At 47.6% G+C, this 16,517-nt stretch overlaps 1 protein-coding gene across 1 annotated transcript in view; it reads left to right on the plus strand.

Annotated features, from left to right (window-relative positions):
• Positions 1-16,517, plus strand: part of TULP4 (TUB like protein 4) — a 289,361-nt gene that overhangs the window by 265,937 nt on the left and 6,907 nt on the right. Inside the window, exons 10-14 of the mRNA XM_015137047.3 lie at positions 814-958; positions 5,211-5,355; positions 6,393-6,486; positions 10,292-10,435; positions 13,288-15,788. Coding sequence (XP_014992533.2) covers positions 814-958; positions 5,211-5,355; positions 6,393-6,486; positions 10,292-10,435; positions 13,288-15,788 — 3,029 coding nt within the window. The remainder of the gene's footprint in view (positions 1-813; positions 959-5,210; positions 5,356-6,392; positions 6,487-10,291; positions 10,436-13,287; positions 15,789-16,517) is intronic.

A 16,517-nucleotide genomic window follows, 5' to 3' on the forward strand; every position in this document is an offset into this window, starting at 1 on the left:
TGAAGACAGACCTGGGGTGGTGGAGGGGATAGGGGGGATTTGGGTGGTGAGGGGATGTGATAGCACAGTGGGGATGGGCAGCCAAGGAGAGGAATTCCAACGAGGAGGAAGTTTGCCCCACAGTTTTGCCATCACCCCACTCTGCACATCATCTCACCATCTGCCTGAAGGCCCCATGCGGAGTACCCACAGAAGAACCCAAAGCCATCCTGAGAGTTCCCACCACCAGGTCTCCTAGCCTTTGCTCCACGCAGGCAAGCAGCTCTACCAGGCGGGAGAGCCAGGCCCCCACCGCGAGACCTGTGGCAATTCCAGGGGACTTTCTGGCATTCCAGACCTAAGTGGAGCGGACCTGACTCTGTCAGGACTCTAATTCAAGCAGGCCTGGCATCAGCAAGGACCTTCTCAGGTCAGAAGCAGGTTCTCAGTGAATCAATGAGTCCATAAGCCCCTCACTCAGCCCAGGTTCTGTGGCTGCCTAAAAGTCCTCATGAACCCAGGTGGGCACCTGTGTGTTGTGAGACACAACAGCACAGCCATTTTGGTTTCAGCTTTTGGCAAACTGTGTGTATTTTGTACATGCCTAGAAACATTAAAATATCATGCCCATTTTGACAACAGTAGGAGTAATTGCCTACTCCTGCTTAGAAAATCTAAAAGAGAAAAACAATGCTAAGCTTCTTTCTGTTTCAACCTCTAGGTCTAAAATGATGGCCTGTGGAGTCCATCTGTCTTTTAGTTTATAGTAATGATCATTGGTAGGGGCTAATTGATATAACTTCCCTTGAAATGTGCTGGTTGGTGTTTTACCAGATGAAGTCTATGCGAACAGCTTGATTTCTACTGTGATCGACAGCTGCAACTGCTCAGACTCCAGTGACATTGAACTGAGTGATGACTGGGCTGCCAAGAAATCTCCCAAAATCTCCAGAGCTAGCAAATCACCCAAACTCCCAAGGTAATCTCAGTCTTCGGGGTGATCGTCCTTTCTTGTGCCTCTGAATATGTGTGTTTGTGGCTGCAACAGAATCCCACTGAAACTGACCAGAAGAGTCAAAGAGCCACCTCCCTGCCTTTTCTTCCAGAAGATTCCAGCTGGAATAATTACAACTTCTATTTGTTTTGTTTTGTTTTTCCTTTGGGATAGACAAAGACACCCAGAAGTTTGCTACACCCTCAGAACTTCTCTAGGCGTTAGCAATGATGGTGGGTGGCAGAGGGGTGGCCATAGTTCCCGGGCTTATATGTTTTTTCTTATAGTTTGAGAAAAGGAATAAAAACGTTCTCCAGTGGATGTAACATGTTGAAGAGAATGCCAGATAAGATGCCTGTAATGCCAGAGCCGGGCACAGTGGCTCACGCCTGTAATCCCAACACTTTGGGAGGTCGAGGCGGGTGGATCACGAGGTCAAGAGATGGAGAACATCCTGGTCAACGTGGGGAAACCCCGTCTCTACTAAAAATACAAAAATTAGCCAAGCATGGTGCGGGCGCCTGTAGTCCCACCTACTCGGGAGGCTGAGGCGGAAGAATCACTTGAACCCGGGAAGCGGATGTTGCAGAGCCAAGATTGTGTCACTGCACTTCAGCCTGGCAATGGAGCGAGACTCCATCTCAAAAGATTAGATAGATAGATAGATAGATAGATAGATAGATAGATAGATAGATAGATATAAGATATAAATAGATTAGATAGATATAAGATAGATATAGATAAGATAGATATAAGATAGCTAAATAGATATGATAGATTAGATAGATATAAGATAGATTGATGTTAGATAGATAAGATAAGATAGATAGATAGATAGATAGATAGATAGATAGATAGATAGATGCCTGTAATGCTGTAATTGGGAAACATCAACACATCGCATCCACTGTAGAACCTTTTTCTTCACTAAGATTTCTAGTTTTAATTCTGTGATTTTTTTTTTCTGATGCCATGAAAAGCTAAGGTATAAGTTACATACAGATACACATCTGTCCAAATGGTAAACACCTAGCCCGTTGTACAAGGGCTATCCCAGTGTCTTCCCCCAAGTTCAAGATAAAGGACATGTCATCATCCCAGAAGGTCCACCTGTGCTCCCTCCATTTGATACCCACTCCCTAGAAGTAATCACTGTTCTGACTTCCATCATCAGCTTTGCTTGTTCTTGAACTTCATATAAATCGAGTCAAACAATATGTTCTCTTTGTGTCTGGCCTTTTTTTTTTTTTTTTTTTTTTTGCTCAGTGTAGTGATTTTGAGTCATCATGTTGTTGCATGTATCAGTAGTTTGTTTTTCTTTATTGCTCCATGGTATTCCATTGTAATGAGTATACTACAATTAGTTTATTCTGTTTACCAATCAATGGATATTTGGTAGTTTCCAGTTTGAGGCTATTATGAACAAATCCATGACAAACATTCTTATACAAGTCTTTTTATGGACATGTGCGCTCATTTCTCTTGGGTATAAACTTAGGAAAGGAGTTGCAGGGTCATGGGTTAAATATATGTTAAAGTTTATTAGAAACTGCTGAGCAGTATTCCAGGGTGGCTGCACCCACATAAATCCCCACCAGCAATTTCTAAGAGAGTCCCAGTTTCTTCCATCCTCAGCAGCAGCTCTGTTGTCATTTTTTAGAAATAATTCGGCCGGGCACGGTGGCTCATGCCTGTAATCCCAGCAGTTTGGGAGGCCGAGACGGGCAGATCACGAGGTCAGGAGAGCAAGACCATCCTGGCTAACAAGGTGAAACCCCGTCTCTACTAAAACTAACCGGGCGAGGTGGCGAGCGCCTGTAGTCCCAGCTACTCGGGAGGTTGAGGCAGGAGAATGTTGTGTAAACCCAGGAGGCGGAGCTTGCAGTGAGCTGAGATCCAGCCACTGCACTCCAGCCTGGGCGACAGAGCGAGACTCCGTCTCAAAAAAAAGAAAAAAAAAGAAATAATTCTACCTTGTTCTGGTAGGTGTAGTGGCATCTCATTTCAGTTTAATTCTAATATCTCCAGTGATGGATGCTGCTTAGTTTACATGTTTCTTGGCCACTTGGCTATCTTCTTCTTTTGTGAAGTGTCTGTTCAAGTCTTCTGTCCTGTTTATTATTGGGTTGTTTTATTGAGTTGTAAGAGTTCTTTCTTTTCTTTTTTTTTTTTTTTTTTTGGAGGAGTCTCGCTCTGTCACCCAGGCTGGCGTGCAGTGGCACGATCTCGGCTCACTGCAACCTCTGCCTCCTTGGTTCGAATGATTCTCCTGCCTCAGCCTCCTGAGAAGCTGGGACTACAGGCTTGTGCCACCACAACCGGCTAATTTTTTGTATTTTTAGTAGAGACGAAGTTTCACCATGTTAGCCAGGATGGTCTCAATCTCCTGACCTCATGATCCACCCGCCTCGGCCTCCCAAAGTGCTGGGATTACAGGTTTGAGCCACTGCGCCCGGCCCAAGCTCCTGTGTACCCTCCCCTCCCTTTAGAGCAATCACTGCAGGAGCATCTGAATATCTCATTCTTTTTTTTTTGAGATGGAGTCTTGCTCTGTCGCCCAGCTGGAGTACAGTGGCGTGATCTCGGCTCACTGCAACCTCCATCTCCTGGGTTCAAGTGACTCTCCTGCTTCAGCCTCCCGAGTAGCTGGGACTACAGGCACGTGCCACCACACCCAGCTAATTTTTGTATTTTTTAGTAGACATGGGGTTTCACCATATTGGCCAGGATGATCTCAAACTCCTGACCTTGTGATCCACCTGCTTCGGCCTCCCTAAGTGCTGGGATTACAGGTGTGAGCCACCGCACCCAACCAAGAGTTATTTCTTTCTTCTAGATTTGAATCCTTTGTCAGATATCTGTATGGCCATATAATCCAGCACGTGGCATTCTTCTTTTGTGGTTAGTGCTTTCTGTGTCCTGTTCAGGATGTCTTTGGTTACCTAAGGTCATGGAGCCCTTCTTCAGTTCTCTTCTATCAGCTTTCTAGTTCTAGTTTTAGCTTTCATGCTTATGGATTAATTTTTGTGTTTGGTATGAATTAGAGGTGAATGCTCATTTTTAAAATATGCAGATATCCAGTTACTCTAGCAGTCTGATTGATGTCTTTTTTCATCTTTGTTCCAGAGCTTGTTAAAATTGCATGTAACATTATGAACTTTCCTATATTTCCAAAGTGCTTTTTTCCCATTATGTAAGCAGAGAGGACATTTAATGCGTGCCACTAAATCCTTCGCCTTTAAACGTCCTCTTCAGGTTGCCATCTTGCTGTGGCTGGGCCTCCTCCTGCTGTCCTTTCCCCATTTGGACCTTTCACACAGCAGCCAGGCTAATTGTCCCAGATCATAGCTTTAGGGAGCTCAATCTGCCATCCCCCCCATTCCTCAGGAGCCCAGTTTCTCATCAAGCTCAAAACCAGTATATATGAGACAATGCATTTTTTCACAGACTGTTTTAAACCTTACCATACTCGTTTTAATCACACTGTCTTTGGGGTAGACTGTCATTAAACACATGTGTCTCCGTGTTATAAATAAAGGGACTGAGGAGCAGAGATACAACATGGGATCAAAAGGCAGCCAAAAAACTTTACTAATTTGATTTAAATATTGCAGATGGTGAAATGCTAGATAAATTTGTTGAAATTCACACTGTTGCAGAAGAAATTAGAAAGATCACTGGCCTTAGGGTAAGAAATGACTTGTCCCACCTGCTGTTTTCCCAGGACGGATTGTGCAGGCCTCTGGCAGAAGGCAGTTTCCACGCTTGCTCCAAGGCAGCGGAGAGTGAAAGACAGTTAATTATTTGAGTTCCTTACAGATGGATCGCTGGATCTCATTTCAGTATATACTCAGTATATTTTGGGAAGGGGTCTTGCTCTGTTGCCCAGGCTCAAGTGGAGTTGTGTAATTGTAGCTCATTGCAACCTTGAATTCCTGGGCTCAAGCGATCCTCCTGCCTCAACCTCCCAAGCAGCTGGGACTGCAGGTGTGTGCCACCACACCCAGTTTCTCAATATATTTTAAAATGTATATTATTCAATGTAAAGTTGTCATTCTTTCCTCATATTCATAAAGCAAAAGCAAGGGGAGAGCTTTGTTAAATTCAGGCACTGGCTGCAGGGTGAGAACCCAACATACAGGCTGGCTGTCCAGAAAAAGAAAGGAGTGCCAGAGTCAGGGCCATGCTCACTATTCCCGCCGCGGGTGCCTGACCCCTCCTGGCCTTGCCTCCCCAGGATCAGCATCGAGGCCCGCAAGTCCCCCAAGCTGCCCCGGGCTGCTCAGGAGCTCTCCCGGTCCCCACGGTTGCCCCTGCGCAAGCCCTCTGTGGGCTCGCCCAGCCTGACTCGGAGAGAGTTTCCTTTTGAAGACATCACTCAGGTAGGAGCCCGCAGCTGCCCTGCCTCGCTCCCCTCCTCCTGGGGGCTATGCCCAGAGGGCCCCTTCCTACCCGCTGCCTGCCCTGCTCACTGCCACCATGGGCCCCTGAGCTCTGCTCCACATCCTGCATGCCACCTGCTACCTCAGGAGTCGCCCTCAGGTGGAGCTCTGGCTTCTCCACCTGTGCCCCTCAGCGAGTTCTGATCTTACAGTCACTGGGAGAGAACCTCCCACTTCCTATCACAGCTCCCACCGTCCAGCCCTGCCTGCCTTTCCCTCCTGGCTCCTCAGTGCCCCCTCACCCTCCAGGTGCTGTAGCCACACCTGATTCTCACCTGCCCCGGGCTTTGCCCTGCCTAGATTGTCACCACACCACCTCCTCATCCTTGTTTCTGCCCCATGCTTCCAGACGGAACTCCACCACCACCTCTGCTGTGAAGGCCTCCTGCCCTGGCTTAGCTGGGAGGGGCCAACACACCTGGTGTAGAACTACCTTATGACATTGCTCAGTGACTTCTTTATACAGATCATTACAAGCTTTATCTCCTCCATCAGGTTATAAGCTCCTTAAGGGGCTGTATTTTGTCCATCTTTATTTTTGCCGTTGCATACATACTTTGGGCATAATAATTTCTTAAATTTTAAAAAATTTAATTGAATGAGAAAACAGATGATGGGTAGTTTCAGGACATCCTGGTATCAATGCAACTGATCTTTTCAGGAGAAATATCCAGGATAAAAATGGATTCAGAGTTAGATCCCTTTCTAGGCTTCTTTAAATCACACACCTGTGGACATACTGGGACACACCCCCACCTTTCCCCCAGCTCGATGCGCACCCACTCACTGCTGCCTGCCTGACTGCCCTCGTTAGCTTCTGATCTTGGAAATGGTAGATGAGGTAGAGAATGGGTGTTTCTTGCAGTGTACACGCGTGGTTTGTTAAGTAATAAATATTAACATTCTTACTAAGTGACCAATTGAAAATATGGAAATAGATTGTGATTCTTCTTTTTTCTTTTCTTCCCCCACCACAGCACAACTATCTTGCTCAGGTCACGTCTAATATCTGGGGAACCAAATTTAAGATTGTGGGCTTGGCTGCTTTCCTGCCAACCAACCTCGGTGCAGGTAAAAATCACGTCCTGTTCTCTCATTGTCCCAGTTGGAACAAACTAAAATGTCCAGTTTCCACCTGTAGTGGTTTAAAATAGAAGATGAGCTTTTAAGACAGCAAAAGATTAGCATGTATTTTACCTCTAACCCTTAACTTCGCCACAACGATTTCACAAAAATCAGAATTCTCACATGGGCTTTTTGCCAGTGGCATTTTTTAATCTTTTAACTTTTGTTTTGAGACAGTGTCTTGCCCAGGCTGGCGTGTAGTGACATGATCACAGCTCACTGCAGCCAAGACCTGGGCTCAAGCGATCCTCCTGCCTCAGCCCCCAAAGTAGCTGGGACTACAGATTCGCGTCACCATGCCCGGCTAATTTTTGTATTTTTTTGTAGAGACAGGGTTTCACCACGTTGTCCATGCTGGTCTCAAACTCCTGAGCTCAAACAATTTGCCCACCTCAACCTTCCAAAGTGCTGGGATTACAGGCATGAGCTACCACACCTGGTCACCAGTGGCACTTTCATTTTTTGCTCTAAGCCCTGACTTATAAAAACAATAGAAATATAAAAATGATAGGAATAGCCAACATTTGTATCACAGCTCTCATAGATTTCTAGAAACTTTGACTTCTAGGCCTTTTGCTGTGGGCGGATTTTTGGTAAACTCCTGAAGAAAGTGGAGAAGAAAGCATTGGAGACTATAAGAAGTTAGCTAAGGCCGGGCGCAGTGGCTCACGCCTGTAATCCCAGCACTTTGGGAGGACAAGGCGGGCAGATCACCTGAATTTGGGACTTCGAGACCAGCCTGACCAACATGGAGAAACCCTGTCTCTTCTAAAACTACAAAATTAGCCGGGCATGGTGGTGCATGCCTATAATCCTAGCTACTTGGGAGGCTGAGGCAGGAGAATCGCTTGAACCCGTGGGACAGAGGTTGCTGTGAGCTGAGATCATGCCACTGCACTCCAGCCTGGGCAACACGAGCGAAACTATGTCTCTAAATAAATAAATAAATAAAAAACAGGTTAGCTGACTATTGGTACAATTCTTAGTGGTAAATTTTTGTAAATTTGATTTCTCAGTACCAGATAAATAGCCTGTCCATGGCAAGTTTGAAACGTAGAGGAAAACTGAGCCAACGAAGTAAAAGCCGGGCCAGAACACGAACATGTATTCTGATCTGCCCTTCTGCCCAAATGAGTTGCAGTATCGTGTCATATTTACCCCAGAGACAGTAATGACATGAAAATGGCAGAAGGTCCATTCCAGAGCAGCTTCCTTCTGTTGAGGAGGTCCCTATGTGAGTTGAGGAGCTGTGTTGCTCCCCGCGTCTTCCCCGGTTGCTGAATCATTGCATGCTGTACACCTCTGTCTGCAAGGCCAGCTCAGCCAGGGGGGCTATGGCCCTGCATTTTGAGCATGCTATGCATAACCTACTAAAAATGGTTTTTGAAAAATTCTGAATCTATCTATGAGTTGTACGAAGCAACTCATACACAGATCCTTTAAAATAGATTATTACTACAGATTAGATGTTAGAAAGACCTATTGCTATGAGGCATCTCAGAGATTTTTTTAAACAGCAGTGCATTTGAGTTTTTCATTTTGAAGTATCTGAGCTCAAAGAAAAAGAGGAATAAAATGTAAACGTAAAACCAACTTAGGGAATCACAATGGACCATCCCTGTACATAGTGCAAGTAAATCTCATAATATTTTCAACAAGCTGGAAACTCTCTGATGACCACAAATGTCTGTTGTTCAGTTACTTGTTTGTGTCCTATTGATAGATAAGATTGATTTTTAATAACCACTGTTTGACTACTGTGATTATTCCCACATTAGTAAGCTGAGAACTTAGCCATCTGCCTCTGGTAAATATTGAAAAAGGGAATGGAAGTGAGAATTTACTTAGTGGGTCTTTTCATTCTCGGATGTTGAATAGGTCCACAAATAAGCCTACGTAAAGATCATACAATGAGAGAGCATGTGAGAGCCTTTGAGACAAACGATGGCCGGGGTGCGGGGAGATAGGGCCTGGCTATGTCACCCATGCTCGAGTGCAGTGGCACCACCCCAGCTCGCTGCAGCCTCAAGCTCCTGTGCTCAAGTGATTCTCCCACCTCTGCCTGTACTAGCTAGGGCGGTAGACAAAGCACATGCCACCATGCCCAGCTAATTTTTTAAAATTTTTGGTAGAGATAGGACTTCACTGTTTTGTCCAGGCTGGTCTTAAACTCTTGGCTTCAAGCCATCCCCCCATCTTGGCCTCTCAAAGTGCTGGGATTACAGGTGTGAGCTACCATGCCCAGCCTGACCTTTTTAAAAATACCATTTTGGTCCACAGAGCTACTTTGTCAAGCTAAAAGAAATTTCCACTTGATTCTGTTAATACTAGAGAACAGAAATTAACTATTGGATACTAGAAGATATGTTATATGTGGTACCCCATTAAATAATCTTTTCAAAGACAGTATATGGCCCTCTAGTGAACTTAAAAAGTGAGTGCTGTTCCCCAGGTTGGATAATTTGTTTTCTTCAATTAGAATGATCTGGCCCATGAAATTTTTTTATTTTGAATTTTTGGCATTTTAACAATACACAGTAGATTCCACAAAATTCAAAAGATTCAGAGGGGTCTACAGTAAAAATCTCTGTCATTCTCACCATCAGCCACCTAGTTTTCTTTCCTGGAGGTAACTGATGGTCTTTTTCTAATCCCTCCTAGAATTTTTTTTAAATTGCTTTGTCAATGTGAACAACAAATAATAGCACTTTAATGCATTCATTCTTAAGTCATATGGAACCACACAGAATTTTTAAACCAAAATTCATATTCTCTTTCCTTTGTGGGCAAGAGAGATAAACACACGCATGGGGCCTTTCCTACTGTTGGGCGGGAGAAGTTACCTTAGCCCATACCAGTCCATGGGCCAGCCCTGCAAAGATGCTTGGACAAAGGAGGCCTGCTGTGCCGCAGGCATGTGGCAGGTCAGCCGCTAAGTGTTAAGGTGACCGCCATGGAGCTAGAATAAAGAAGCTTTGTGCTACCTGTCTCACAGGAGAGACTACTGAACACAAAAGCAAGTTCATAGGGCAGTTTCGCCCCGACTTTAACTACTGTGAAACTTAAATTTAGATTCATTATATTTAAACTTATTTTGTCTCCTCTAAATATTTTAGTTGCAATCTGGGCCTTCTCCTAATGTCCCTGTTAATCAAATTAAATCTTGAGGTTTTAAAAAAAACTGTGTGGAAATTCCCTATAAATCTCTATCTTGATGATTAGATTAAAATTGAAAGCCAAGGCTCCAGCTGAAATGAAGGCTGTGTTTTATTCCTATATGAAACTATGCCACCCCCATCTCAACATTGCTTTCACACGGTTCCTGGGTTGCTCAAGCTTCCCTTGTTTGGCACTCTGGTTGTCACAACTATTTCCATTCAGTCATCCTTCTGATTGCAAATGAGGTTTTTGAAAAATATGTTTTTATACCCTAGCTCTTTCCAAAAGAAATAATTTATGTCTAAAATGTTTTTGACATTTGAAATGTGTAGTTCTGTAGACAATCCACTGGCAAGGAGGCCAAGCTAGACCAGGAATCTGCTGTTACTGAATCCAGAACCGTGGCTAGTATGGTCGTACTGAGTACTAGGGAGAAATGAAGAGCTCCTCTCGGCCTCTGGACCCTGCCTACACAGATCTGTCTTCTGATGGCAGGGAAACTGCAGTGTGCTCTTCTTCCCGTGACTCTCTTGACACTTTGGCTCTACTCTGGTGTGTCTCTGTTAACTGTGCCCTTCTTTTTCCCCACCAGTAATCTATAAAACCAGCCTCCTGCATCTCCAACCGCGGCAAATGACCATTTATCTCCCAGAAGTTCGGAAAATTTCCATGGACTATATTAATTTACCTGTCTTCAACCCAAATGTTTTCAGTGAAGATGAAGATGATTTACCAGGTGTGTTCACATACATCAACTTGTTTGTCACGGTCCCTCTGTCAGTGGATCGTGCAAAGGGAACAGAGTGGCAAGTTGTTGAGGTTTCAGTCTGCTCCCTAGGTTCAGAAAAGGTATTCCTGCCTCAGTAAGGTTGGTAGATATGATGGCGTGTCCCAGGGGAAAAAGTCACAGGTTGGCACCAGTGTTGGCAGGAGCGGGGCTGCTGGAGCACAGATGGTTACAGTGGCAGTGGTGCCTTGTATTTGTGGAGCACAGCTCTACCATCTGGCTTTATCCTCACAGCTATCCTCTTAGTCATGTGTCTGGATTCAGGTAAGTTTGTGGGACAGATTGGAACTAAATAAAATCAGAACTGAGACCCAGTCTCATTGATCAAGGCCAGCCTTCATCCTTTCAATCCCTGCTGAGATACTGTCTCATTCCAGCATTCCCGTGGTGCCCACAGAGTCTAGTTTCTCAAATCTGCCCTGTGTCCAGGACACAAAAGCCTTTACCTGTAACCACATCTCCTCCACTGCAACCACATGTCTCCGTGCACAGGACCCTGGCCTGAGTTCAAGATAAAATCTGGTATACGATTTTTAAATTCCAGTTTTCAGATGGTAAATATCAATATATATAGCATTTTAAGTTAATGTGTTTCCTGGCGGGGGGATTCTTAAAGGATCCTATTTTGATTAATGGATTACAGTGACTTCCAGTTAGTCTGGCCAGTTAGTGTGTGTAACTATTTCAGTTCCTAGAGGGTACTTGAAAATAACTTGCTTTTCTAAGTAAAAGACCACCTGAGATTTTATAGATACACAGACTCCTCTACTTCCAACTAAGCAGGGCTCTGGAAGTCTTCATTTTTTGAGCTAGAGGAACCTGGACATGGACCGTGACTTCTCCAGTATCTGGATGTCTGTGACCCGAGGGACTGGTTCTCACAGTGGACATAGAGGGCCACCCATTCCAGCTCGGGCCCTGCTCCTCAGTCGGGCTCTGAACTTGAGGGAATTGTTTACCTTCTCTCAGCCCAGTCTTTTTACCTGAAAAAAATGATTTCTACTGCACTTTCCAACAATAGCCATCTTGCTTCTCTGATGGTGACCTCTCCTGCATGGGTGAGCAAATCTCCTAGGCTTATGTGGTCCTAATAGGCCAAGCTTACAACCACATAAATACCTGTAGTTTGGTGAAGCCTCCCATACCTGAGCTTTCTAGTGCATCCCCTTCTACTTGAGAATCTTGGAATTAGAAGTATCTTTTAAACTTTCCCCTTAACGCTTTCCCTGTTCTCCCAAAATGCACGAATACAGCCCTCTCCAAGGTTCGGCTGTTGCTGCTGTTGTCCTTATTGTCTGTGGTTCCCAATGAGAGGAGGGAACATATTGTCTCAGGGATTACATTTAATGATGGTGACTCAGCGAAGAGGCTCTTCTTCCTTAAAGGGGAAGATGCCTGCCATCAGTGTTTCATACAGACAGGAGAGCTTCTCGAAGGGCATCTGAACAGGAATGACAGGAAACGTGAGACAGACCCAAATTTGTGCGGCCAGGGGAGAGTTATGTCTCACTAGGAGACCCCCAAGGAAGGGCCAGCTTAGCTTCTGATAAACTGGCTGGCTTGATTCTGTAGTTCTTTTGATGAAAAGTCAGCCAGTGTCACATTTCCTAATCATAGACTAGCTGCCACATAGTACTTACACCATGCCTCAGATTTCTGGATCAGTGGCAGTTTTCTCTAAGGGAAATGCCACAGGGTGGCACAGTGGGCCTAGAGGAGCCAGTTGCAGAGTGCTCAGTGTGCACTTTAAACAGGGCCGTGCAGACAGCAGCTCTGAGCACCTGTCTCTAGATCACTGTTCAAACGCGCGCTCTGTTAAACTCTCACTGTGTACAAATAGGATATATTTATAGGGTTTAATTCAGCGTGGTTCTACCTTACATACTGTTTGAAATGCTAAAAAGCAGATAAAGGTCAGGCATGATGGCTCACACCTGTAGTCCCAGCCCTTTGGGAGGCGAGGTGGGTGGATCACCGGAGGTCAGGAGTTGGGGACCAGCCTGGCCAACAAGGCAAAACCCCATCTCTACTAAAAATACAAAAATTAGCTGGGCGTGGTGGTGTACGTCTGTAGTCCCAACTTCTGGGGAGGCTGAGGCAGGAGAATCACTTGAACCCAGGAGGCGGAGGTTGCAGTGAGCCGAAATCATGCCACTGCATGTCTGGGCGACAGAGCAAGACTCTCTAAAAAAAAAAAAAAAAAAAAATTAGGAAATGATCCATCATGATGTGATACTCAGATTCACTAGAAGATTCTTTTCATTGTTTTTTCTACTACGTTTTACATGGTTCTATTTACAGAAATCTAATATGCATACATTTCTTATACACATCTCTTGCGTGACACTTGCCACACTATCCATCCCATAAGCATGAATAGACCTAATTCAGAGGCCTAGGCACTGCGAGTCCTCAGTGGAGGTTTTTCCTGTACCATTGCCCTCTTCCTGCATAAAAGGATGGGTGTTTTATGAATATCACCAGTAAAAAGCTTCTTCAGACATTTAATTATCTGTGATGGTGCCATTGAGGCACTGGTGCCAAGTTTAGAAGGTTCAAAAGTGAGCTAGTTGAAAAGTTATAACAGTACCCTTAGCTAACAGACAAGCAGCAGGCTGCCCTCAAGAACCCATCTCACTTGTGTGAGCAGGCCAGCTTTCCCCAAGCAGACACGTCTCTGTCTCTGGCAATTGCGTTTTGTTTACAGAAGGAGAATGGATGAGTCCAGATGTATTACTTATCCTGATCCGGTTTAATGGCACTGTTTTTGTAAGCAGTTCCTTTTTCTAATTTTCTTCCAGTGACGGGAGCATCTGGTGTCCCTGAGAACAGCCCACCTTGTACGGTGAACATCCCTATTGCACCGATCCACAGCTCGGCTCAGGCTATGTCCCCCACGCAGAGCATAGGGCTGGTGCAGTCCCTGCTGGCCAATCAGAATGTGCAGCTAGATGTCCTGACCAACCAGACGACAGCTGTAGGAGCAGCAGAACATGCAGGTGACAGTGCCACCCAGTACCCAGTCTCCAACCGGTACTCCAATCCTGGACAGGTGATTTTCGGAAGCGTGGAAATGGGCCGCATCATTCAGAACCCCCCTCCACTGTCCCTGCCTCCCCCGCCGCAGGGGCTCATGCAGCTGTCCACGGTGGGCCATGGAGACCGAGACCACGAACACCTGCAAAAGTCAGCCAAGGCCCTGCGGCCAACACCGCAGCTGGCAGCTGAGGGGGACGCAGTGGTCTTCAGTGCCCCCCAGGAGGTCCAGGTGACAAAGATGAACCCTCCACCCCCATACCCAGGAACCATCCCCGCCGCCCCCACCACAGCAGCACCCCCGCCCCCTCTGCCGCCCCCACAGCCCCCAGTGGATGTGTGCCTGAAGAAGGGCGACTTCTCCCTCTACCCCACGTCAGTGCACTACCAGACCCCCCTGGGCTATGAGAGGATCACCACCTTCGACAGCAGTGGCAACGTGGAGGAGGTGTGCCGGCCCCGCACCCGGATGCTGTGCTCCCAGAACACCTACACCCTCCCCGGCCCGGGTAGCTCCGCCACCTTGAGGCTCACAGCCACTGAGAAGAAAGTCCCCCAGCCCTGCAGCAGTGCCACCCTGAACCGCCTGACCGTCCCTCGCTACTCCATCCCCACCGGGGACCCACCCCCGTATCCCGAAATTGCCAGCCAACTGGCCCAGGGGCGGGGGGCTGCCCAGAGGTCCGACAATAGCCTCATCCACGCTACCCTGCGGAGGAACAACCGTGAGGCTGCGCTCAAGATGGCCCAGCTGGCCGACAGCCCGCGGGCCCCCCTGCAGCCCCTGGCCAAGCCCAAGGGCGGGCCTGGGGGGCTGGTGACACAGCTCCCAGCGCGGCCCCCACCTGCTCTGTACACCTGCAGTCAGTGCAGTGGCACGGGGCCCAGCTCGCAGCCTGGAGCCTCCCTGGCCCATACTGCCAGCACCTCCCCATTGGCCTCCCAGTCCTCCTACAGCCTCCTGAGCCCACCCGACAGCGCCCGTGACCGCACCGACTACGTCAACTCCGCCTTCACAGAGGACGAGGCCCTGTCCCAGCACTGTCAGCTTGAGAAGCCCCTGAGGCACCCTTCCCTGCCTGAAGCTGCTGTCACCCTGAAACGGCCACCCCCTTACCAGTGGGACCCCATGCTGGGTGAGGACGTTTGGGTTCCTCAAGAAAGGACAGCACAGACTTCAGGGCCCAACCCCTTAAAACTGTCCCCTCTGATGCTGAGTCAGGGCCAGCACCTGGATGTGTCCCGACTGCCCTTCATCTCCCCCAAGTCTCCTGCCAGCCCCACTGCCACTTTCCAAACAGGCTATGGGATGGGAGTGCCATATCCCGGAAGCTATAACAACCCCCCTTTGCCTGGAGTGCAGGCTCCCTGCTCTCCCAAAGATACCCTGTCCCCGACACAGTTTGCACAACAGGAGCCTGCTGTGGTCCTTCAGCCAGTGTACCCGCCTAGCCTCTCCTATTGCACCCTGCCCCCCATGTACCCAGGAAGCAGCACATGCTCTAGTTTACAGCTGCCACCTGTCGCCTTGCACCCATGGAGTTCCTACAGCGCCTGCCCGCCCGTGCAGAACCCCCAGGGCACTCTCCCATCAAAGCCACACTTGGTGGTGGAGAAGCCCCTTGTGTCCCCACCACCTGCCGAACTCCAAAGCCACATGGGCACAGAGGTGATGGTAGAAACTGCCGACAGCTTCCAGGAAGTCCTCTCCCTGACCGAAAGCCCAGTCCCCCAGCGGACAGAAAAATTTGGAAAGAAGAACCGGAAGCGCCTGGACAGCCGAGCAGAAGAAGGCAGCGTTCAGGCCATCACTGAGGGCAAAGTGAAGAAGGAGGCTAGGACTTTGAGTGACTTTAATTCCCTTATCTCCAGCCCACACTTGGGGAGAGAGAAGAAGAAAGTGAAGAGTCAGAAAGACCAACTGAAGTCAAAGAAGTTGAATAAGACAAACGAGTTCCAGGACAGCTCCGAGAGTGAGCCTGAGCTGTTCATCAGCGGGGATGAGCTCATGAACCAGAGCCAGGGCAGCAGAAAGGGCTGGAAGAGCAAGCGCACCCCACGGGCTGCTGGCGAGCTGGAGGAGGCCAAGTGCCGGCGGGCCAGTGAGAAGGAGGACGGGCGGCTGGGTAGCCAAGGCTTTGTGTACGTGATGGCCAACAAGCAGCCGCTGTGGAATGAGGCCACCCAGGTCTACCAGCTGGACTTCGGGGGGCGGGTGACCCAGGAGTCTGCCAAGAACTTCCAGATCGAGTTAGAGGGGCGGCAGGTAAGACCACAGACTGGGTGGCGCTGTGGACCCAGAAGGCGAGGGCATCAGGGCCTCGGCCTTCAAGGAGCATTTTTCAAAAGGCCAAATGGGAAATGTGGAAAACAACAAATACCTCTTAGGTGGAGCTCACGGGGTTATGATTTTTAGTCTGCCCACTGCCGTCTTGTATTTTTTTTTCTTTTTGAGGCAGAGTCTCGCTCTGTCACCCAGGCTGGAGTACAGTGGCGCGATCTTGGCTCCCTGCAAGCTCTGCCTTCTGGGTTCACGCCATTCTCCCGCCTCAGCCTCCCGAGTAGCTGGGACTACAGGCACGAGCCACTACACCCGGCTAATTTTCTGTATTTTTAGTAGAGACGGGATTTCACCGTGTTAGCCAGAATGGTCCCTATCTCCTGACCTCGTGATCCGCCCGCCTTGGCCTCCCAAAGTGCTAGGATTACAAGCGTGAGCCACCACGCCCGACCTTAATTTTTTTTTTTTTTTTTTTTTTTTTTTTTAAAGAAATGGGAGTCTCACTATGTTCAGTCCAGGCTGGTCTCAAACTCCTGGGATCCAAGTGATCCTCCTGCCTCAGCCTCTCAAAATGTTGGGATTACAGGCGTGAGCCAACACACCTGGCCTGCACTCATATTTGTAAAGAATATGTTTCTACTTCTATTCATTGACTTTTCTGGTTTTGGCATCAGATGGTGACTTCCTAAGGAACGTAAGGGTTAGTTTTGCTCA

Source organism: Macaca mulatta, chromosome 4 (genome assembly GCF_049350105.2).
Source record: "Macaca mulatta isolate MMU2019108-1 chromosome 4, T2T-MMU8v2.0, whole genome shotgun sequence".
Classification (NCBI taxonomy): Eukaryota; Metazoa; Chordata; class Mammalia; order Primates; family Cercopithecidae; genus Macaca; species Macaca mulatta.